The sequence below is a fragment of the Cricetulus griseus genome, chromosome 3 (assembly GCF_003668045.3).
Source record: "Cricetulus griseus strain 17A/GY chromosome 3, alternate assembly CriGri-PICRH-1.0, whole genome shotgun sequence".
Taxonomy (NCBI): domain Eukaryota; kingdom Metazoa; phylum Chordata; class Mammalia; order Rodentia; family Cricetidae; genus Cricetulus; species Cricetulus griseus.
In genome coordinates, this window is record NC_048596.1 from 257,028,365 (window position 1) to 257,053,811 (window position 25,447).

Genomic DNA, 25,447 nt, shown 5'->3' on the forward strand with positions numbered 1-25,447 from the left:
TTCTATAAGGAAAAAAATGCCATCTGTCATGCAAGAAGATAACATTTTATTGAGCAATCTTCTAAAAATATATTGTACATTCTCAATGGAATATATTTCATCTCTTCCTGCCATGGGAAACAGTGTTTCCTATTGCTCTGGAGCCCTGCTGGTCTTGGCCATGAATCTGGCGAACTATGTAGAGTGCGGGTGGGGCTGTGATTAAGAAAACTTACTGTTCTGAAGCAGAACAACCAGAGACCATGGAAGAAAGAATCTTGGCTGTGAGAAGTGACATCAATGATCCCACCAGAGAGGAACAGTAGAACTAGCCTTCAGGGAGACCAACAATAGAACTAGCCTTAAATGAGGCCTCGGGCCAATGAAATGACTCAGTAAGTAAAAGTACTTAACTCATTAGCCTGGTAACCTGAGTTCCATCCCCAGAACCTACAGTGAAAGGAGAGAATTGAGTCCCAGAAGTTGTCTTCTTACCTCCACAGGCACACACACATACAGAGAGAGAGGAGAGAGAGAGAGAGAGAGAGAGAGAGAGAGAGAGAGAGAGAGCACACTCAGACACTCCACAGGGCTCCCAGGGACAATGTACTACTGACTCCAAACCCCAACACCAGAGCCAAAGCCAGAGAAGAACCAATATAAATGAGGCAAATGCCTCATTCCAGATCCTAAATGCTAGCACACAACCCTCAAAATGCCAAATGTGCCTTCTGGCTTTACCCAGCTCTGAGTCTCACTTCAGGAGCCTTCAATGATGTGCATGCTGAGGGAAAACACATAGTGACCTGAGGCTCATCTCTCCAGAGTTTAAGGCTTCACTGGGGGATGAAGACCCTAAGAAAGGCTGTTCTGGAGAGCCATGCTGTACCTCTTCCTGCAAAAGCAGGAAGTCAACTTTCAACCTAGCTTACACCTACACACACACACACACACACACACACACACACACCACTCATACCCCTGTTTCAAGTGAATGAAGACCCTCTGGAACAGTATTCAAATGCCCCTCCCTGCTCTCTGCCTTTGGCCTCTCACATTGAATTCCCCAGAGCCTACTATTTGAGAAGTGAAACCGAGCATGCCACCCATCTCATGAGGGGGAGGAAGAGGCCTTTTTATTGGGCTTGTTTAGCATTGGTCACACACAGCCCCTCACCATGAACAGTGTTGCAGCTGCCCTCCTTGTCTGGATTCTGACTTCTCCCAGCAGTGACAGAGGGGACGCTTGGCCCACTCACATGGCCTGCAGCAGTGGGGGTTTGGAAGTCCTCTACCAGAGTTGCGGTAAGGTCTTGTGAAATGTTCGTTTGGGTTGACAGGGAAATTAAAGCCTGAGCACTAAGTTGGTTGGGTGAGGGATGAGGTGAGCAGCAGCCCAGTACGTTTTTCAGCTGCAGTGAGTCTTTGAGGGCCATGGGCAGCTCTTGGGAGCTGTGAGGAAGGAAGGAAGAGGGAGAGTGGGACAGCCTGCTGAAAAGAAAAAAAAGACAAAGATTAACAGTCTAGATATGGAGCCCGGTCTAAGGGCTCAGCTCCCCCAAGAACAAATGATCATTGATCTTCCCACAAGCTTTTCTTCCCAAATCCTGTACCTGGCCTGCCTTTCCAGGGCACCCATTTCATCCAGGGATGCAAACTGAGTACACATCAAGTCATTTTTGTCAAAAGATCTCTGTTCTTGAGCTGCCACCTCCAGAGTGCTTGTCGTGTATGCTATACCACCCATTAAAGCAGCAAGCACTTCGGAAGTAGCATCCAGTGCCAGGGTTTCCCTGGGAATCGAGGCGGTTGCTGTGGTCTGAGTGTGTCCTGAAGCATACATTAGAAACTTAGTCCCCAGTGTCACTGTTTGGAGAAGAGTTCAGCTGAGAGGGCTCTGCTATTGACACCACCTGCCAGAACTCAGGAGTGGGTTAGTTATACCATCTGAGTTTGGTGCCTCCCCTTGCCATTTTCCTTCTACGATGTTAAGACACCATGGGGAGAAAGTAGCCTCAGCATCCATTTTCAATGGCAAGTAGAAGAACTGGCTTGTGGAAAGGCAGGCTTTATGAAACCTGGGAGTCTACAGGGAGGAGGGGCAAATGTGGCTTGAGCTGAAGAATGTGGAAAGGAGACACTGAGCCCCCATGTTGGCCCCACCATAAGCTGGGAGTTGTGAGAGCAACTCTTAAGCAAGTAGCTCACCCTGACTTCTGACATCCAAGGACCTGATCTGAGAAACACAGATGGTCAGTTTAGTTTCTGGGGTAATTTGGTGGGTCTGTTTATTCCTTTAAAGGGGAACATTGAAGTGCATTTTAAAAATTAAAAATAAGAAAAAGAGAATGACCGGTTGGATGGTGAGGTGCTAACCTTGCCATGCTTGCTGTTCTCAGGGTAAATGAGAGCCAGGTGATAGCAAGACCTGACGTGAATGGACTAGTTGGGGTTTGATTCTCCAGATCACTCAGTCTCACGTATTTGGCTAGTCTGTGTCCCAGAAGCCACCTCAAACTGCAGCCAAGTCTCATGTGCCCTTTCACTCACCTGGATAAGAGGCATGAAAATTGGATCTGTCGAGGGAGGAACAGGGACATAGGGCTGCCTCACTGTCTGGGATGGTGCATCCATCTTAAGGTGGACCTTCTCCGAAGAGTAATTAAATCTCAGGGATAAACCCTGGGCACTTGGGACAGAGGAACAGAGGAGATGGAGTTTCCATCCAGGAATAGTGGGGTTACCATCCAATGAAACCAAAGGACCAATGTTTTGTGGAAGGGATGTCTCAGAGGCAGGTGTCAGGTGTCACAGGGGTCATGTGATTGGAAGAGAGAAAGCTTTGGAATATCTAACATAAATTTAAACTTGAAGAATGATAAATGTAGCTGGACAAAACCTCCTACTTGAAGGGTCTGCGCATGAGGGCACGTGTGTGTGTGTGTGTGTGTGTGTGTGTGTGTGTGTGTGTGTGGTGTGTGTGTGTGTGTGAAGGACCTTGCTTAGTGCTCCATTAACATGATCCTTGCTTCATAAGTTTACAAACACGGAGCCGGAGGTGCTAGGTAACTATGTAAAGGCTCTCCAGCTAATACTGTGGAAAGTATGCTCCAGGGACACAGAGAAGACAAAACATTGAGTAAACATTTATGGAATTAAAGCCCATCCATCACTGGCCTCTCTAAATCTAAAAGTCTTGCTCTCGGTAGCCCTGGTGTGCAGAGTTTGGTTGCCGTGCAGAGTAGCATAGAGGAGCATGAAGGAGACTTCAGAGAGAGAGTATCGTGTATAAAGACAAAAGAGGCCATGGCATGAACGGGTGGAGTTCAGTGAGCTGAGAAATGATGGGCAAGATGGAAGAAGTGCCCCAGACAAGGGGAGCTGCCTGTCTTTGGCTTTGAGGAACCTCTGCTTCAGAAAGATCCCTTGGGTAGTTACTAGGGACATGGGTATTGCGATCGAACCTATTTGTGGCTGGAAGTAGGGTTTGTAAGCTGGGAGTCATGACAGTTCAGGAAGAAAATCACGACCATCGTGAAAACCATTAGGCAGTCTTTAGACTGAGAGGACGTGGGTGCACTCTGGGGTCAGCAGGGAGGCAAGGTGAAGCCTAGGAGCTCCTGCAGGGTGACGCTGACTCTGTCTTCTGAAAGGCCAGGAGCTTTCGGAGGCTGACCGGCTGAATACTCCATGACACAGATAGTCTCCCCCTCTGCTCCTGGGTTTGCAGGACAGCAGCCTCAGTCAAAGGCTGCCTGGTATGACACTCTGGCCAATGTGGTTTTGAGGCAGTGTTAGCTTCTCAGGGACTTTTGAGGTCCAACTGTAAGCCCAGAAACAGATACTGTGGTTTTCTAGGGCCATGCTACATTTATCTCTTTTTGTCTCATTTGTGATTTTAGTTCCAAAAGAAGGAGACTTTAAACTAGAAATTGTTTTCTGGATCACAGAAAAAAAAAAGAGGGACCATCAGAAGTGGTTTCTGATGTTATGAAGCCAAGTGTGGTGGTTCATGTCTCAAATCCTAATACTTTGGAGGTAGAAGCTGGAGACTGTGCGAGTTCAAGGTCATCCTTGACGTCATAGTGACTTTGAGGCCAACACAGCTATATGAGACCTGGCCTCAAAAATACAATAATAATAGTTAAAAAAATAAAAAGTCTAAACAGAAAGTGAGAAAGCTTTTCTGAAAAGCAGAAGTCTGAACTTGTTCAAGTAAGAGAACTACAAAAAAAAAAAAAGAAGCCAGTGTTGTCAAATGAAGAACATGCAGAACACACAGAGATCTTCCTACATTAATTCATAAAATAATATTTTTAAAAAGCCTAGGGATGTGTCACCCATTCCTACTAGTGTATTTACTCATATGTAGCCTCTAGTACACAAAGAAACAATGTAGATTATAAAAATACTCATGGTAAGGAGAGAGCTCAATAGCAGTGGGAGACACAGGGCGAGTGAGAGAGTAGAAGACCACGCTATGGACAGAATGTGCCTCCCACCAAAAAGTTCATATGCTAAGAGCCAATGAGATGTCTGCAAGCTTGGTAAACTTCGCTGATTCCTGGAATCCACATTGTGGTGGAAGGAAAAACTGATTCCACTGAACTCATACACTGTACCATGGGTATTCCCACACTTATGTCCACATACACACACACACACACACACACACACACACACACACACACACACACACACACAATAATAACATCCTACTTCTAAGATGATGGTATTGGGAGGTGGGGCTTCTGTAAGGCAGTTAGGTCATGAAAGCAGAACCCACAGAAATGTTTCTTGTTGTTTTTTCAATAAAAGAGACACCCTACAGTCAGAAGCCCACACCAAGAACCCAGTCATGCTGGGCAGTCTGGTCTCAAACTTGTTAGTACTTGAGAACTCTGAAAATACAAATTTGTGGTTCAAGCAACCCTGTCTATGGTAACTTGTCACAGTAGCCTGAGCCAAGGGAAACAGAAGCAAGTAAGGTCAAACACATAATGGACAAGTCAGGTGAGAGACAAGGATTTAGGATTGATCTGAGTCAGCAAATTTCATTCAAACTGCTAGGGAAGACTCTAGGTCTCAGGCCCTTGTTGCTGAGGTATTTGTCCCAGGTCATGCTCCAAGTTTCACTCTACTGACTAAAATAGAATGTACCGGGGCTGAGGACATAGCTTAACTAGTGAAGTGCTTGTTATATGACCATGAAGACCTAAATCTAATCCTCAGAACTCACATAAACATGTGGAGTGTAGTAGTGTTTGCTCGTGATCCCAGCACTAGGGAGGGAGAGGCGGATATATCCCCGGAGCTCACTGGTAAGTCAGCCTAGTCCAGTTGTGTCAGTCAGCCTAGTCCAGTTGTGAGTGTCAATCAATCAGCCTAGCCCAGCTGTGGGTGTCAGTCAGCCTAGCCCAGTTGTGGGTGTCAGTCAGCCTACCCCAGTTTCAAGTGTCAAGCCAGATGAAAGACTGTCTCAATAATGAAGGTGGAGTGCACCTGGAGAACAACGCCTGAGGCTGACCCCTGTGAGGGTTGTTCGACTCCCAAAGGGGTTGTTACCCACAGAGTGAGAACCACTGCTCTGAGGCAACCACCCTCATTCACATCTGTCTAAATAGCATTTCTAAGTTGTTGAGGTTTGCTTCGGGGTGGGCAACTTACCTGACCTCCAAAATGTCCCTTCATTATGAAAGTCTAAATCTGGTCACGCACATGCACCTGCATAATCCATCAAGGTAGTCAAACAGAACAATTAATCAGGCTTTAAGAATGCTTAACAATGCTGGCAAAATCCCCCTAGAATAGAGGGCAAACTACAAATGACCTACCCCAGAATTCAATGAACAAGGCATATGGATAAGGTGTTCACCAGAAGGTTTTAAGGTGCCCTGAGGGGCAAAGAATAAGGAAGGGGGGCTGCTTTCCCCAGAATCTGAAAATTCTGAAGTAATTGAGTTACAAAACAAGTACCAAAGAAACAACATGATCACATCAGAAAGAATCACAGGCCATGGAATCATCTAGCAACACTTTCAAATCCTGCACATAAAGTAATCTCTCTTAGTTTATGCTGTTGTGCAACTAAGGAAACTATTGAGAGGTGGAGAGAGAAAAGGAGATGAGAGAGAGAGAGAGAGAGAGAGAGAGAGAGAGAGAGAGAGAGAGAGAGAGAGAGAAAGAATATGAATCCCATGGTGATGAGTTTGGCCATGCAGGATGCAGGCTGAACAGCAGACTACCTGGAACAAAGTTTAAAAGAGAAGTTGACTTAGAAAATAGAAGAGGTTTGGTAATGAGATAAAGGTTTTGTTTGTTTGCTTGTTTGTTTGTTTGTTTGAAAGCTAGTCAGAACAGATGCTAGAAGGGAAGTAATCCCTATAGGTAGTTCCTGGGAGCCTTGAGTGGTTCATTTAATGGAAACAACTTAGAAGCCAAGCTTTCAGGGTGGTGTGAATTCTGCTGCTCACATTAAAAAGGAGATGCTAAGTAACTCAGTGAACAAAGGGAAGAAAGCCAAGTCTGCGGTTCTAAAGAGGCCTCTTTAGTGGGCAGGAAATCAGTGTGTCCTAAAAGGGCTAGCCACTGCCCTTTCCAGCCATATGAAATACCCATAGACACCTGGCTCTGTTCATGTTTGGGGAGGAGACTCCTGGGAGAGGCTGAGATGGGGTAGCTGCGCTCCAGCTCAGCAGCTGGTTGTCACTGTCAGCACATCCCCAACACCACAGGCAGCCTGGTGTCCTGAGCATGGCTCCATTCAGGCCTGGGGGTGCAGTGCGGGACATGGGACACCAGAGTCTGAGAATGTGGCCTTCAATGAAAACCCCTTTGCAAGCTCAGTCTGTACAGTGATGAAGGAGCATGCAGCTGTCAGCCATTGTCTGGACTCTAGTCAGCAGCATCCGGGAGACAGAGCAACAGATGCCCCTTAAAGACACATGAAAGGGGGCAGGGCCTTGTATAGGAAGAGAAGGATGGGATGGGCTGCTCAGTGGTTTCATGCACTGTAGGTTGGTGGTACGCCTTTCCTAGATTCCTCCTAAGGTCAAACTCTGAATCTGTACCCAGTAACTTTGCACTAGGGAATTGGAAATAGCAAGCAGGTGCCGGAAGTGTGCTGCAGTCAACCAGGAAGCTAGTGTCCACACATTTATATGAGTGAGCAATGCACAGAGAACAATGTGCAGATTAGCATACAGCAGGGGTCCCTTTGCCTCTAAACCATGAGGACGGAGTGCCCAGAGCCACCTTTGTACGATGGCCACGAGTGCTGCCCCTTTCCCAATAGCTGAGGCCTTTCTTATCCAGAAGGCTTCTCTGCATGTTAGTGACAACTTAGTTCTTTTACTGTGTTTTAACACGTCCCTTTACTGACATTTTTCTCATTTAGCAAATTTTTACAGACATGCACATTATTCACAAATTTATCAATAAAATCTCACTATTTGGTAAAACACAAAATATTTTTTCCTGATTGCTTTAAAACATTGAGTAGCAGAGAAAGTGTATAGAACTATCACAAAATAAGTTTACTGCTATTTTTCTTAAACTTGTTTCAAAGCACTGACTCTATGGGCCTCTAAATCTTTTTTTTTTTTTTCATTTTTCATCTTTGCATTGACACTTATTTATTTTCTTCTCTTCCTTTTCTTTTTTAAATTTGGTATGAAGTCTCACTAATGCTGCCCAGGGTAACTACAATCTCTTGATCCTCCTGCCTCAGCTTCCTGAGCAACTGGTATTGTGGGTATAGACCGTGGCACCAACTTGATTACTCTTTTCTACAAGGCTTATACTTCCCTGCAGTTGTAAACGTATATGTCTGAGTATTTGTGTATCTAGCACATTTCAGCTCAAAGAATATATGATTTTGACTTACCAACCAGTTGATTCTGGGCTTGGTGGCTGGCCAGTCATCAGGTTGACTTCCCTTGGCATTAATGCTCACTGCCATGACCTGAAGACCCTTCTTCTCACAAAGCTCCTTCCACTTGGCCCGTTTCTCTTTGAAAAGCACACTGAGGTTTGCTCTGTCATTGTTTTGTGATTCTGTACCCTGCTGGTATCCTAAACCTAGAAGCTTATGTCTCCTATAGACGTCTCAACAATAACAACAACAACAAAACAAACAAAAAAAATCAGGGGTCATTTAGAGGAGAGGGCAGAGTTTCTCTGCATGGTTAAGGCTCATCTTTATGAAGCAGAGCTGACTTGTGGTTAGCATTGTGTTGTCTTTCCACTTGTATATTCTGTGATTGCTGGCAGTCCAACTTTCTGTTGACGTTGGGGAAGTGTGCACCAGGAAAAGAACCCAAAGCCTGTGTGTTCCAGCTTCTTGCCACCAGCTTTACCCTTAGCTCATCCGCTGGATTTTAGATGGGACCACTTGCGCTGATCCAGCCTTCTATTTTTTTCCAAGGCTGTCTGGCTCATTCACAACTCTTTGTCCTCACTCCTACTCATGTACAAAGATAGAGATAACTTCATAGTTCTCCCTGGTCTGTCCATATGGATAAAGACATTCTAAATTCCAAATAACTGAGAACAAGGCTTCATGCACATGAAGCACTTAGGATGTGACCCAGTTTCCTTCCCATTTTTGTTGTCACTCAAACATGCTTGCTAAGTAATCCCTAGAGACGGAACCCTGAGACACAAGATCTCAGCAAGATCAAAACAGCAGCGTCATATTTCATCCAGTCCCAACAATTGCCTTGTATCGTTAACACCACTTGCCACCCTCAGCAAAGGAAAAGTCACTGTACAGTGACTTCCTGACTGGTACTCTCTGTCTCTAATAGGCATTTCAGGTCATGCTAGGACACCTGAAATGCAGACATGCAGGGCATTGGTCTATTCCGTCATAATTGTAGTGGATAGGAGATGGAAACATGCCCCCACATGCTATGAAGTACCTGAGCAGCTTTTAGAGGTCAACTCAATGTCTCCAGAGGCAAAACTGTTGGTTTTGGCAGTCTGTCTGTGGCTGCTGGAGAAACACTGGAGTGTGGGAAAGTTGTCACTTGATGACTAATTTTCCCCAAAGTCTGACATTCTTCTGGGAAGGTTAGCCTCTTGTCAGGCCCTCTGATAGGCAAACCAAGTGGTCTCTTATGGACTGGAATAAGGGCAGTCCCTCTAGACACTTGGGGATGCAGTCTAAACTACCCCTTGTTGAAAAGAGGAACCTCTGAGCTAGAAGGCAGCATGTTCTAACTGTGGTCACAAAGCCAATCAATGGAAGAACCCAACAGGACCCTCCTGGGCAAGCTCAGCTTCCTCTTCAAACAGAAAGCCACCAAGAGAACTTGCCCAGTTTCAGATCTGAGATACCACACAAACCAAGACCAGAGCAGGGTCTCCAGAAAGCAGTTTCCTCTTTCCAGGCATCTCATCTTGTAAAACAGTTTGTCCTGATCCTTTCCTGCCTAAGACCCTATAAAATATGAAGCTTTACAGTTGCAAATGATCCATGCACTCAGCTCTAGGTGAGAGCACTATAACTGTGGACATTACATGGGAATAGCATGTATTATTCCCCTTTTATCCGTGAAGGACACATTCTAAGACCCTAAGTAGATGGTTGAAGTCATACAATGATGACCTTATATTTGACTTTTTTTTACATATACATACTCATGAGAAAGTTTAATTTATAAATAGTCCCAGTAAAAGTGGCAACAGGCAACTCATAGTAGAATAATTTTAACAGCACACCCTAATAAAATTGCTACCATCACTATGCTTACACGTTAGAGCCATTACAAAGTAGGATGACAGTCATTTGAACACAAAGCACTCTGATTTAATGACAACCAATCAGATAGCTGGGACAGCTACTAAGTGACTGACGTGTGAGTTCCATATATAGGGTGGATATGCTAGACACAGGTGGGACCAAGTGGGGTGGCATGGGAGTTCATTGTGCTGCTCAGAATAGTTTACAATTTACAGTTTAGAAATGGTTCGTTTCTGGAATTTCCCATTTTAATATTATTGGTTCATGTTGCTAACAAATTGTAAAACATAAAACTGCAGATGCTGAACAGCTACTGTATTTTTCATAGCATATCAGAAGGGGAAAAGCTTATTTAGAGTAAGGGCTGAACCTTCTGTGACAGAAACCTCCTTGGGGAACCTAACAACTTAAAGTAAACACATATGGCATCAGAGGAGGTCTGTAAAAGTTATTGCGGTGGCTTGGGCCCCTTGAGCCTGACAATTTGACACCAGAGCCTGCATCTTTGTTATTTTCTCTATATATGAAAGAACTAGCTATAGACAACCAACCTCAGCCATCAAACAAATACACCACCCGCTCCACTGGGGCCATCTGCCTTAGGTCTGAATCACCAGGTAGAGGGTTCTAAGAGGAAGACTAAGTTCTGGCCAGACCCACACTGACCCGTTCGGAATCCAAGCACAGAATGGGCAGGAAGGTCATTTTCAAGTGGTAACAATGGCTTTTCCACCTCACATGTGGATTGAATTTTGACTCCGTTAAAGGGTCTTCATGGATAAATAGTGTCGGTGTTTTCAGAACATGCCTGAAGAGAAGATTGTCAGTCACTCTTCATTTATGTGATCCAGTGGTTGAAGAGAGCACAGCTGGCAGGCAAGGATTAAGGGTCCTACCAAAACTGTGCCTGAGGTTTCAGAACCAGTCAGCAGAGGGGGAAGGAGGTGCCTGTGTGTTGTAGAGCATCATTCTCCTTTTTCCTGTGGACTGACTGGCAACTCACTGCTACCTCCCTTCATCTGGAAAAGGAGATCTCATCACATTATGTCTAGATCAGGAAAAAGGAGAATGATGCTCTACAATACACTCTGTTGCTAAGCCCAGGGTGTCAATAGGTTGGAGGTATTACATGCCTTTTCAACCTTTGATGAGTTTATAAGGCTCTGGTCCCATCATAAAAGGGGGTTCACCTATAACTAATGGAGAAGGCTAATTGTGATTGATAATGTGAAATCTCAGGCACTCACCTCATCCCCAATGGGACTCTGATGTTCGCCTCCACCTAAGAGCTATGTGTAACAGTGAAGTCTGTGATGTCCTATTTCCTAATTTTTCAAAAGAAACCAAGATCTAACCCTCAGAAGCAATGTCCTAATTCACATATATGGAAACTGGCCTGGTTTTGAGCACAATGAGGATCAACAAAACACCCCCAACAGCAACAAACAATATTGCGTGCCATTATTTGTAGCCTCTGCTAAAGAGGGAAGGGTCCAGTTCTATACCACTCTCTCCCTGCAACTCTCCTAACTCTGAGGTCTGCTCAACATCTCCAAGAGCACCTTGAGGTCAGTTTAACCATCACACCATCCTTTGTATCAAGCAGGCCTCCACATAAATCCACAAGGGATCCATACATAAAATAGTTATCCATCCCCTTGTTCAGTTAGCAAGAGTCTCACCAGTCCAATAGCCCAGTGTTCAAGTCTGCCGAGTTCATGCTAGTTCCATCCCATCTGGGTACCTGAAATTACCAGCTAAATTTAGTACTAATTTTGGCCCAAATATATTAAAATGCTTCTTGATGTTTACAAATCTCGTTAAATATTTTTCTTTCCTTTTGTTTTTAAAATTAATTTATTCTTTGGCAATTTCATGCATGTATATAATACACTCTGGTCACACTCAGCCACCTTCTCTTACCCCTGCCAATCTCCACAAACTCTCTCCTCCCACTAAGTCCCCATCCCATTTTCACATCTTTTTGTTTTTGCTTCATAACCCACTGGGTTTAGCCACAAACACACCCATAGGTACAGCTGTGAAGTTATCCACTGCAGCATGAATAATTCATGTAACGATCATTACTAAAGACAATGACTGTCTTTTTCCAGCAGGCTACAACTGCTAATTGCTCCCCTGTGTGGAGCTTTGTTCCCTGAGCTCATCCCCCAACTATGACTGAACATTTGAAGGCTCCATATTGTGCAGACCTTATGTAGGCAACTCCAGTTGTGAATTCATAAATTGTCAGAACCTTAACATCTCCACAAGACAGCATTTCCATTTAGCAAAACAAAAGTAGTAGGCCTTGGAATAGGTCTCCAGTGCCTATGCCTCCCCAGCCATAGGCCTTGGAATAGGTCTCCAGTACCTATGACCTCCCCAGCCATAGGCCTTGGAATAGGTCTCCAGTGTCTATGACCTCCACAGCCATAGATATTTGAATAGGTCTCCAGTTCCAGGCAAGAATTTTATCCTGTGGAGGGGGCCTCTACATCAATCAGAAATCTGTCAGTTTACTCCATAATCATGCTACTATTGCACCAATGGGTGCATCTTGCCTGGAAAGTTGAAATACATATATTTCTTAAAAAGAATAAAAAGTAAGAAAGCAACCGTAAATTACGCTAGAGGTGAACCGCATCTGACTTATTTTAGAACAAAATGCACAGCCTGTACTCAATATGAACTTGAATATTGTTGACGTTAAAGGTTTCTCTGGAAATGGCTGCTAACACAAGGCACCGAGTACAAGCTTGTTTGAGAAATGATCCCTAGGAAACCCCAGGATGAGAATGAAGAAGTGAGATATGAATGAAAATAAGGCCAATCCAAGTGACCACTGTGATAAACAAATCTCGATCCTATAGAGAACCTCAGGAAGACCCTGTGGATGATACCTCCAATGTATCATCCACATGATGTCACATCCAAACTGGAAGAGCTGGGGTAATGGTCAGCCAACTCCCAAGAGCGATTCCCAGAGGCACTTGCTCTCAGAACTTCCACTAAACTATGCTAATGAGACAGGATTACTCCTATGCCAAGAGATGTATAAGCAGAAAGTCCTAAGAGTCTACAGAAAGAAATCCTTGGTGGTATTAGATGCTATGTGCTTTAGTTCATTCAAACTACTAAAACAAAATGTCGCCGGGCATTGGTGGCGCACGCCTTTAATCCCAGCACTCAGGAGGCAGAGACAGGCAAATCTCTGTGAGTTTGAGGCCAGCCTGGTCTCAAGACCGAGTGCCAGGATAGGCTCCAAAGCTACACAGAGAAACCCTGTCTCGAAAAACAAAAAAAAAAAAAAAAAAAAAAAGTCTTAGATTGGGTTTATTATGGGCAATAGAATTTTAATGCTTGATTATAACTTATCTATTCAATTGTGCATGGACTCCTTTCTATGGATTGGGCATCAAATCTGATCAGAAATCAAATGGTTGCCCCCATCATTCATGCCATTTTTGTACAAATAGGCATATGTTTATTTTATTGAATTATATTGGTTAAGTAGATATGGTGGCTAAGAATCCAAGGTAAAGGTAAATTTATCATTTGGTAAGAATTTGATCTCGGATTCACAGATGCTGCCTTTTGAATTTGCCCTCACTGTGGAAGGTGGAAGAGGCACACAAGTTTTGTCGGGCACCTTTCAGGAAATATTAACTAATCTCACTCATGGAGGACTGACAACCTCCTAGAGTCTTTGCCTTCCAGTACCACCGCCTTGAAGGTTAGCATTTAGACTAGAGCACTCTCCTACAATGCCCTTGAACATTTTAACTGTACACTGAATTACTGAATACACATGAACATGTTGATGAACGGGACACTGGTAAAAGAGATATTATTACATCATTCACCAAAATGATGATCTACAGGGGGGAGCTGTGTGGAATGGACAATTTACTTTCTTGCTAGATATAAGGAACATAAATCATTTTCAATGCATAGCTGAGCTTGTATTGAAAGGTCTAGGGGAGGGCTTCTCCGGGAATAAGGTCTAATACAAAGCCAAAACAAAATATAAAACAATAAAAAAATTAAAAAGCAGAGTTAAGAGAGGCTACTGGCGTTTTGAGTATCCTCAGAGAATTGGGCACTTTCCACAAACTAGAACTGAGGTCTTAATGACTGTGCGGTAGTTTGCAAGAGTGACCTGCACTGTGCAAGACAGAAAGTTGACCCTTCATGAACATACAACCTTTGACATGCAGTAGCCAAAAATTTATTTTGAAGTGAGTAAAGACAAAGTACTACTAGATGAGGAAATATGTTTAGCTCTTCTAGGTGGCTAGGGAAAATATGTGAGCGGTTCAGATATGATAACACGCAGGCTTGGACACAAATGTCTGTGTACTATCTTTCTGGTGCAGGAAATCCCAGGCCCAGAAGTTAAAGTGGTTTTTGATTGGGAACATCTGGAGTGTATTGGCAGAGAAACAAACACCCTCAGTTTATGTTTCACTGGCATACTAAAGATTCCATGAGCTCAGAGTCCAAAATCTAAAAACAGAAGGAAATAAATTATAGTTGGCAGAAAACTCAAATGCGAGAGACATATCCTAAGAGGTACTAGAATTTGGAAATACAGACACATAATACAAATAATTATATAATTGTTTAAAGAATTAGAAGTGGAATTTCAGAGTACAAGAGAAGAAAAATACAGAATCAATAAACATCAGAGAGATTTGACAAAATAAAGCCCCTTGGCATGAAATATTTAATCGCTGAAATAAAGAATAATAGCTAAGTTAAAATGGAGCTTTAAAAATAGTTGAAGAGATGTTATCAGGCCAGGTTGGAGGTGTGTTACTGGATATACATCATGGAGGAATCAAGAGACTGAAAACACAAGCTACTAAAAAGGGAGCTAAGGAAAAGGCCATTTCTAAGCAAAAACCTGGTTTCTTTTCTAGAACTCTGAAAGGTATGCATTTTCAGGTTCAGCACACACAGCAATCCCCTCATAGATTCACAAGAGGGACTCCATAGCCTGCCAAAGGGAAATAAATTACCCAACAGTAAATTAGGATTAAGCTGAGAACAGACTTATTAATAGTATTATCAGCATCCCCAGAGAAGAAAGAAAAGAACCTCCAGCCTAGAATTTTCTGTATAGTTCAAATGACCCTCAGTAATGAAAGAGAAACAAAGATGATTTAAACAAACACAATCGAGAGCACAGCAATGATCCCAGTAGTCAGTTCTGAGTGGAACATAGATCATGAGAAATAAAAATTGACCAAATTAATCAGATTTCTAAAGAAAAAAGTACCCAAGAATACCAGATTGCCTTGTTAAAATGAGCTATCTGTCTTCCAAAGAAATCAATCTAAGCTACCACTCTGCGGTGGGCACATATTTAACGGCAGAACACAAACAGCTTTTTGTTGAAAAATGTTTTTTAAAAGGCAAAAGTGTCCACCGTCACCTCTATCCAACACCCCACTGATGGCCCCTTACCAGAACAGTGAGATGAAATATGTTATGCATTTGAGAGGCAAACAGAGCATATAAAAATTTTATAATGTGCCTCCAATATGACTGTCCACATAGAAAAATCTAGTTAACAAACCAGTGCAGTGAGTGAGAGTTGAATTGATGTCTCTTTGGAGACAACTGATTATACTCTTCCAGGGGACACCGGCCATGTGTCACCTGAGGTAATTCTTTCTCAGCTGCAGGATGTGTCATTACCTGCACAGACTACAACTGATCCCTCTTCTCTTGATTGTACATTTAGACTGCCCAAGCTGTTGTCCCTATAAACTGCTGTGAACATCAATGTTCTGTTCCTTTTTTATTGTTGTTTTCGTTTGAGACAGGGTCTTATATGGTCCAGGAATGCCTGAAACTCTTCATGTAGCCCAACCTTTCTTCAAACTTATGGTCCTTTGTCCTGTCTCTGTCTCCCAGGCTTCGTGGGAACGTGCTATTTGTGTCTATTATGTTAGAAAATGCTTCCTGACCCAGGAATTTGCTTTCTCCATGTTTTGTTTTTTCTTTTAAGCAGAAGCTGGGACAAAGGTATTTAGCTATAATGACCTAAGACTTGTCTAGTGATGTTCTACACATACTAACAGTTTCTAAGTTATGCCCTGAAAATGCTTGAACAGATGGCACAAGAAGGCTGAACAATATCCAGTTACGGAAAGGATGTTAAGGAAACAACAGGGTGTTGTCCAGCTTCTTGCAACTTAGCTGTGAAGCCAAATTCATCTCCAGCCCCTACTGTGTGATTAACTGGGTAGGGTGTCCAAATTGGTGGGGCTGGAGTCTGCAATCATTCAACGGGGCATGGTTCCCCTCGGTTCATCTGAGACTCAGATTCCCAGCTTCTTTCCTATGGCAGCTTTCTATCTTTCCATGTAATCCTTCATATGTATTTTCAGCAGAACCATTTTTTTTTATCCTATAAAGAGGAAGAGAGTGAATAAAGGTAGGACTTGTTGATTGGGGAGACAGAGGAATAAGTCTTCTACTTGGTTAAGAACTTGTTTTGCTGGCAGAGAAGCACAGCCTCCGGCAATTGTTCTTTTCCCCCTCCAGCACAGGCTCTTGTAATCCTCTGTAACTCCTGCCCCCGGGACCCTGTTCTCCATGTACTTTGTTACACCAATGGTAAGATGCAATCAACAAGGCTCATTTCCCAGGGAAGCATCTCTCCTCCCTGGAAGGAAGACAATGTGGCTGAGCCAGGCACCTGGTGGATTCAGTCTGACTTGTTTTCATTGAGGTAAGAGATGCAGGAAGCGTTCATTTCCCCTCACCACATCCTGAGAGGCGTTCCCAGTGGACATCTTTAACCCCTCCAGAAAGCTTCACTATAGCTGTAGGAAGCCTGGGAATCTATACCTGGGAGACATAGGGCTATTATCAGCTATGGATGTCTGTTGCTATGATTTTCCTTGAATCCAGTGTTTCTTGGTGGAGACACTCTTCTCTTAAATCAGAGGCTGCCATGTTCACAAGCAGCGTCCTCACTGGCCCTCTGAGGCATGCTAACACAGAAAAGGAGCCTCTCACTATGAGTCATCTCCATCAACAGGACTGCTTCCTGGAAAAGCTGTAAATTGATCTTTTTCCTCCTCTGGGTCAGCTGGGGGATTGGAGAAGGCAGTGAACAACTCATTACTGGACAAACAGAAAGAACTGAAAACACATCAGGCTGGTCCCATGATCCGAAGCATTTGGAAACACAGGCCTCCTCAGAGTGTGGCCAAAAGCATGTCAGGGCCCTGAATAGAGCCTTGCAAAGATTGGAGGTGGCTAAGCATGGGCGCCAGCTGCCACCAGCATCCTTGTTCTGTGCCCTGGGTGTTAGCAGCTCCACTCACTCCTGTGGCACCAGTGGCTTCTCAGAGGCAGTCTTGTGCTGGCTCTTCAAAAGTCAAGTGAGCATGGACATTTTCAAGAATATCTTGGACTGCAAGGCTCCTGTAATTTCTCCCTTGGGAGCCCACCTCTCTAGCAAGAGTTTCTTTCAAATGGACCCCACCTGTGGAACCCTGCTTCGAGGAGACCTTTAGGTGCACTGCCGCTGTGGAAAGCAGCTGGGCAGTTTCTAAGGGAATTGAACACACACTTGCCAGATGACCCAGAAATCCCACTCGTGGCCACTTATTCCAGAGAAATGAAAACCACAATACAAAAACCAATATGTGAGTTGGTGGTAGATTTATCAGTAGTAGACAAGAAGTGGCCAAGTGGCTTGGCCTCCAGAACTCCTTTGGGAACTTGATGGTCCCTGTGTATTGTAGATCGTTGTCCTCTAAGCACACCAGCCATCACCCTCTTCATCAGAGCAGCTGTGACTCATCACAAGAAACCCTCCAGATCAACGGAACGGACATTCTTTTGTAGTAGAAGTTGAGGAGGCTCGGTAGACCCTCACCTGAGAGTCAAGTCACTACTTTCCTACACTTCCTGCCTAGCGCTATGTAACTCTGCCTAAACTGCGTGTGACTTCATGGTCTTGGGAGGTGAGAGAGCACATGGTGTGGAAGGCTAAATGCCTTGAAGTTCGTGCTGCTATGAGGAAGTCATCATCTAGGCTGGAGTGAGACTTTCCGGAATGTGGTTGCTTTGGGGGTCACCTATGCTCCTGTGAGTAACCCTATAAATAAGGGCTACATGCTCTCTAGGTAAGAGCAATAAACTAATTAGTTCATCAAGCAGAACTTCAGCGAAATCACTCTAATAGTACGTCACTGGTGACCTATCTTGCCTAAGTTCACACAACAGTGAGTGTCTGTGGTGGCTGTTATTGGTTGACAACTTGATTACATCTGGAATGAAGTGGAGGGCACACCTGTGAGGTTTTTTGTTGTTGTTTTTTTGTTTTTGTTTTTGTTTTTGTTTTTGTTTGTTTGGTTTTTGGCTTGGTTTGAAGGGGGTGAATCCACTTCTAGTCCAGCCCTGTGAGGTAGGAGGAAGACACACGCCTTTCCCCGCCCCCATTTTTATTTAAATTAGAAAAGAGATTGTTTTACATGTCAATCCCAGTTCCCTCTCCCTCCCCTCCTTCCCTGCCTCTCCCCCCACTAACTCTCTATCCCATACCCTTTCTGCTCCCCAGGGAGGGTGAGGCCTTCCATGGGGGATCTTCGGAGTCTGTCATATCCTTTGGAGAAGGGCCTAGGCCCTGCTCCGTGTGACACACACCTTTTATCTGGATCTTGCGGCAGGAAGCCACCCCTTTATTCTGGACCATACCTTCTGCTGGAAGTCTGTATAAGGACATAGAAAAAGGAAGCTTCTGCTCTTGGCCTGCTTGCTCTGGGCTTGCTAGCACACCCCTTCCTTCACTGGCGTTGGAGCCTACTTCTCCCTTCAGGATTCTAGCATATACTGGAGACCAGCTGAGACATCCAGCTGGACTGAGCATCTTTTGGGTTCTTGAACTTTCCATTCTCAGCCAGCCATTGTTAGATTAGCTGGACTGCAGCCTGTAAGTCATTCGAAAGTGAAAGATTCACTCTATGGGTTCTGTTACTCTGGAGAACCCTGACTAATACATTGTCTAAGCAAACACTCCCTATAAGTTGTTGCTCTATACTCAGAGGCCTCGATGAGCTGTGAAAGTAACCCAGGACACTTGAAGGAGACCTAGGCCTCTCCAGTTTGGCTCTGCCAGCCCCCAAGCCTCCCACTCCCATTTGTCTAGAATTTTACTGCTCCTCCATTTTCTCTGCACTGGGAAGTTCTTACAGATATATCCCATGATTCATCACTCACCACCCTCCATTGAGTCTCATTATTTCTCGTTTTAATTCTGTCTTCTCCCTTCCTGGACCTCTCACGTTAAGCCTTTCTATGGCTAGTATGACACTGGTAGAAAGTGGATGCTCAGGAAGGAAAAAGAGAATCTTTACAAGAATTTCATGTAAGCAGAGCTGTGCCTTTCTCTGAAGAATTCTGGAGAGGCCACCTGGGTAATTGCTAGGGCCCCAGTGGCTTGTGTCTAGCCTGAGCTCCTAGACACTGAGACTAGAGGAAACACTTTCTCTAGAGACAGAGACAGGGAGCCAGGCACAGATAACCAGTGGTCCAGGTGGAAGGAATTCCCAGATGATGCTTCTCAAATCTTCATAAATTCTAACAAATCATGGAGAACGGCTTACAAAGAGTTACACGTTAGGGATCTATTACAGGGTTAACCCTTGAATCTGCTGTAAAGCATGCTATTTCTTAAGACCTATCTATATGATTAGACACCAAGGAGATTTGCAAAAAGACCCATTTGGCTTAAAACAGTGGTTTGCAAATGAAATAGGTAATTGGATCACCTGGGGGCTGTGAAAAATTTCAATGCTGAACACCCAGACACAGTAAGCCAGATGGCTGAATGGGACTCAGACATGGGCATATTCACAGTGATGCCCACTTGGTAGCCATCTTTGATGGGAGAGAGCATTCTGAACCTGAACCAGAATCCTGCCAATGCAGTCCTATTTGGTTTCCTCTTGTTAGGGAATGTGTTCTAGAATCGTCCAGTGGATGTGAAGCGATGGAGAGTGCTGATGCCGTGTACACATACTTGGTTCTTACATAGATCCTAGTCACGTCCTCAGCATGTGATTTGCTTTCTGTAGTAAGAACACCCATCTTTCCACATAGAAGTGGAAAGCTTCTTTACAGCTTTTCTATGGCAGGTCTGAATTTTTAGGATTATTACTCTTGTACTTTGAGATTATCATTAAGTCAAATAGGGGTTACTTGAACAGACTACAGTCCTGAGAAAGTAGTTTTTATAACTAAGATAGTTGCTAAGTGGTGGGTTGTGTATGCAACGTGGATACGCCAGACAAAGAGCCAAGTCACCTCCCAAAGGGAATGCTTTGACATTACATCACAGAACTCAGGATGGTATCAATTTGAAAATTACCTATTGTTCGCTTTGGGGCATTTTCCATTTAATAATTTTGGACAGTAAATAATGATAAATAATGACAATCACTAAAAAACGACAGTACAGGAAAGGAGGGACCACTATATACAACCATTCCCTCCCCTGCTGGGAGAACCAAACTTCAGTTATTCTGAGGGAATAGGTTCTAAAGTCAAAGGGGCTATATATATTCCTCCCCTTTTCTGTCATTAAAAGGCTGTTACTAATGGGGCCGGGTATTGGTGGCGCACACCTTTAATCCCAGCACTCACTCGGGAGGCAGACATATCTCTGTGAGTTCGAGGCCAGTCTGGTCTCCAGAGCGAGTGCCAGGATAGGCTCCAAAGCTACACAGAGAAACCCTGTCTTGAAAAAAAAAAGGCTATTACCAATGAATTTTGTTTATTTCACAACTGAAAGGAAACTAGCAAAGGTTCCAGAATTTTCCATTAGCAACCCAAACACACCTTGATACAAAAAGCACACTGGCAAGCATTGCCAAACAGCCTAGACAGTTTGGGAGTCCTTAAGCCCTCCATTCACTTACAGTGCACTCTGATGGTGCTAATGCTGTTTTTATTACATTTGATGCAAAGACTCTTATCTAAGCCTCTCATCTGCATATCTCAGTTGAAAATACAAGCAACTGCATTGGATGTACAACTTTGAATGAGTAGATTCCCTATGAGACACTGGGAAAGAGACTTGAATGGGAATAGAACTACTATTATTTGAAAGTGAACCACCGGAGCCTTGCTGTGCTAGTCTCTAGTAATGAGATTTGACAAGTGGGAAAAAAAAAAGATCAGGAAAACAGAGCTAGAATACGTCCACCCACACTATACTTACTTTTTATCCTATTGTGCATTGAAGTGGGGAAGGAAAAGGGGGGGTGCAGACAAGATAGTAACTTTACAAACAGAAAAGATGAAAGTTGGCTTTGAGTTGCTGTGGATGAATTCTGGCACTGGTATCTGACCCAAGCCTTATGCCATCACCGTCACTGATGAACCTACAGTGACCTTTGAATGATATCTTATGAAATGATATCTTAAGACCCCGGGTCAAAAACACAATACAAGAGAGGAAACTTTCAACACATACTAGATTGTAATCATAAACAGAAACATAGGCTTGGGGAATTGGCATCCAGCCAGCCTGAAGAACAATGTCTAAATAAGATCTGTTATTATCTGGGGAAAGAATGATCAAAGATGCATAGGGAAAGTTTGCTACATCTGACCTTGGACTAGTGGCTGCTTAAGCACTCCTAGAAACTCCATCTCAAGCACTGAAGTCAATATTCTCATTGTTCTCAAGAAAAGTTAATTTACTCAAAGCATTCTGGAAACAGGCAAAAGAGATAGCTGTCAGGGGCCTCACAACCAGGCCTCTCTTGTAATCACTAGCACCTATCGAAGCTAATGGAACAAAACACCTTCTGCTGTTGTCGAATTGCCTGACTTTCTTGTCTTTTCATCTACATACCCAACCAATGGTATTCTTAGCGTGCCCACTGGCATAGACACTGGTTATCTGAATATGTATAAATAAAACACATTTCCTAACCTGTCACAGCTTATGCCCTGAAAGTGAGTGTGTCCAACTTTTGAACATTGTGACCAAATTCATGTTTGAGAATGGTGCAGTTCAAGATGGGGATGGAGAGACCTGACCATGGAGAAACAGTGGAGAACAGATGGAAACAGATGGAGAAACAGTGGACCTGACCTACTGAGAGAATGGAGAACCTAGTCATAAAGCTGGGGAAACAGCATTGGACCAAACCAAACCCTCTGAATGTTGGTACCAGCTAGGAGTCCAAGACAATCTATGGGTCCTCTAACAGGGGAGCCAGTCTTTATCCCTAGAGCACAAATAGACTTTGGGAGCCCATTCCCTATGGAGGGATACTATTGCAGCCCAGATACAGAAAGGAGGGTCTAGACCTTCCCCCAAACAATATGACAGACTTTGAAGGTCCTTGGTAGAGGGCCTTACTATCCCTGGGGAGGAGTTGGGGGGTGGGTTGGGGTGGGTTTGGTGGGGAACATGGGAGGATGGGAGGGTGAGGGAATGGGGGGGTGGATATGTAAATATGAGTAATTAAAAATAATAATAAATAAATAAAATGCAAAGAGAGAGAGAGAGAATGATGCAGTTGAGTTACAAAACAATTCAAAAAAAATCCTAAGCTGCTTAAATAAATGTATGAGTTTTTATTGAGCCACTTCCATAGCGATCTATCCTGGGCCACAAGGAATATCCTTAACTTTGATGCTGATGAAGGATGCTAAAGGTGTGAGGAAGACATATACAACAGGCTGTGGGCAAAGTAGGGACCCTGAGGGCATTCTGGAGAGGTGTGGTTGAGCCAGGTAAGAAGTGCAGACCACAGGAGAGAGATAATCGAAGTTTTACTATGTAGGATATAAACCTTTCATACGTTTATTTACTGGAAATTAGCCAAGCACATTAGCATCCTTGGCCTTCACATTAGCATTCTCCTGGGTCAGCCTGTTTTCTGCTAACAGTGCATGCAGGAAGCAAAACCAGATCTTAAGGTAAGGCGAGAATGGACAGGAAGGTTAAATCCATTAGGGGGAAAGTTGGTGTTTCAGGCCTCAGAGTGCAGTCAAGCATAAATACTGGAGAGGGCATGTGGGGAAAAAGAGAAAGAGACAGAGAAAGGGAAATGGAGGAGGCCAGGGAGCAAAAAAAGAAAAAAGAAAGGAAGGGAGAAGAGAAAGGAGGGAGAGAGCAATTGCCTTCCCAGAGCAGATAGTACAGAAGCTTGAAGCTGGCTTTAGACACATCATGAGGAAAGTTGATGGAGGTAAGATAAGAGGGGTACTACCACTTATCGTAGTAACTTTTTTTCCAAGACAGAGTTTCTCTGTGACTTTTTAATAAAAATTTCCCCCTATGAGAAAAATTTGGCCAATTTCCAACAGGCTTTTAAATCTAAGCAATAAAACTGGATGTAAGGGATACACACACACACACACACACACACACACACACACACACACACACACACACACACACACACACACACCCCTACCTTAGAGTCACTAGGAAAAGGGTCTCTACTGAGGAATAATCTAGATTAGGCTAGCCTGTGGACATGTCTGTGAGCTATTGCCTTGGTTGCTGTGCTGGCTAAATTTATGTCAGCTTGACACAAGCTAGAGTCACTGGAGAGGAAGGGAGCCTTAACTGAGAAAATGCCTCAGTAAGATCAGTCTATAGGCCACATAGAACTTTTTCTTAATTAGTGATTGATGGGGGAGGGCCTAGCCCATTACGGTTAGGGCCATTCCTGGGCAAGTGGTCCTGGATTCTATAAGACAGCAGGCTGAGTGAGCACCATGGTGAGCAAGCCAGTAAGCAGCACCCCTCCATGGCCTCTGCATCAGCTCCTGCCTCCAGGTTCCTGCTCCATTTAATAGTGAATTCCTTTGATAATGAACAGTGATATGGAAATGTAAACTAAATAAATCCTTTTCTCCCCAAGTTGCTTTGGTCGTGGTGTTTCATCACAGCAAAAGTCACCCTGAGACAGTTATCAATTGATTTATCCCATGTGGGTGGCAGTTTCATGAGCCAAAACCTGAATTATATAAGAGTTAAGAAAGCAAGTTTTTCAGGACGTAGGCAAGTAAGGATCCATTTTGTTCCTTTTATTCGTGGCTGTAGATGAGATGTGACAGCTGCTGAGTTTCTGCCTTGACTTCCCCTCTGTGATGGGGGGGAAGTCTAGAATCTGGAACTGTAAGACAAATAAACCCCCCTTTTTTTTTCCTATGTTACTTTTGGCCAGAGTCTTTACCACAGTGACAGCATGAAACTAGAACACTGGAGAAATGTGAGTGAGTTCTGTGGACTAAAGCTAGCCAGCAGGAAACACAGAGGAGTATACAGAATCCAGGACTTGATGACACATCCATTGGACTGCCTGAGACAGAGCCAACCAGAAGCCCAGAGGGTTGCCCCTTACCAGCATCCTCAGCTAAAAAACTGCATTTCCAGAGTCACTTTTATTTCTTCCCACCTATTCCAGTTGAAAGCGCCATCTCCCCCAAACACACACTGGCCAGAAAGTACCAAGGCAAGGATGCCAGCTTCTGAGCCTAGTCAATCCCTAGTCAATCCGGCCCAAGAGATTCCAGAATATAAGGCATGAGAAAGACTCTGGAGCTGGAATTCATTGAGACCTCACACTCTTTAAGCCCTACTGGTTTCTGAGACTCTGTTCCACAAATATACCAGAATGTCTGGAATGGAAATGGTACCATTGGCCTTCGTGAGCCAAACAGATGCTGTGTAGGCCACCCATTGGCGCTTGGGAAACATACCAATGCAGTGTCATTAAAAAATGAAGCTCTCTGGGTTGAGAACAGCTTAGGTCTATGGGTGTAAAATACTAAGGCCGGCTCTACACCAGGGCCTATGATCTCCCCAGCCACAGGGTTTTGACAAGAAATACAGGACCAAGCATGAAATTCTTCCCAGTGGAGTAGCCTTCAGTTACCTAACAGTGATGTCACTATTACACCAGTAAGCATATCTTACCTGGCAGCTCAGTGTTGATTCCAGCACTGGGTAAACACTAATATCTTTTCTTTCCATCAGCCCATCTAGTACTTTCCAGAACTATGAAAGCTAGCCAGCAAGAAAGATACTTCCTGGTCAATTTGGGACTGATTTCTCTATATCTTGTAGCCAGAGTGTGTGATGTCAGTAGCAGTAAGGTCCATCATAACTACACGGTAGTTATAGGGGTTTCCCTAGTCAACCGTTCCTAAGGAGATCTTCCCATACCTTGTGAAAGTGACACTTTTTTGGAGGAGGAGCATTGTCCACCAAGGCAGGTGTTCTGCTTGAATTTTCATTGTTCGGTTGTATTTATTAGTAAGAAATTATCTTACTAACCAGGGGTTTCTATGAGGCTTCTTCATACAACCTTAGTTTTGTTTTGGGGGTTTGTTGGTTTGTTGTCATGTTGTTTTGGTTTGGTTTGGTTTTGGTTGACCCACCCACTCTCCCTCCTCTTTCTCACTGCCTCCTCCACCCCTGCGTAATGCTCTAATCCTCCGCATTTCCTCTCTTCTTCCTTTTCACATGTGTTCTACTCTCCAGCTACTTATTTTTTTTAGGTTGGGCTGTGAGATAGTAGGGTTCCACATGCCTTTTTATACCCTCTTCCTTTGGGTTAGTCCTCCCTTTCACCCCTGGTTCCCCCAAGCTCCCACAATTTTCCCTGCTTACGTCTTGCTGCCCCTAGGACTCCACCTCACGCCTTCGGCTTTATTTATACCCCT

At 44.0% G+C, this 25,447-nt stretch overlaps 1 protein-coding gene across 1 annotated transcript in view; it reads left to right on the forward strand.

Moving 5' to 3' along the window:
* The first annotated feature begins 1,112 nt into the window (after window positions 1-1,112).
* Window positions 1,113-25,447, forward strand: part of Ly86 (lymphocyte antigen 86) — a 61,369-nt gene continuing 37,034 nt past the window's right edge. The window contains exon 1 of the mRNA XM_027410368.2: window positions 1,113-1,284. Within this exon, the coding sequence (XP_027266169.1) occupies window positions 1,158-1,284 (127 nt within the window). The 5' untranslated portion in view covers window positions 1,113-1,157. The remainder of the gene's footprint in view (window positions 1,285-25,447) is intronic.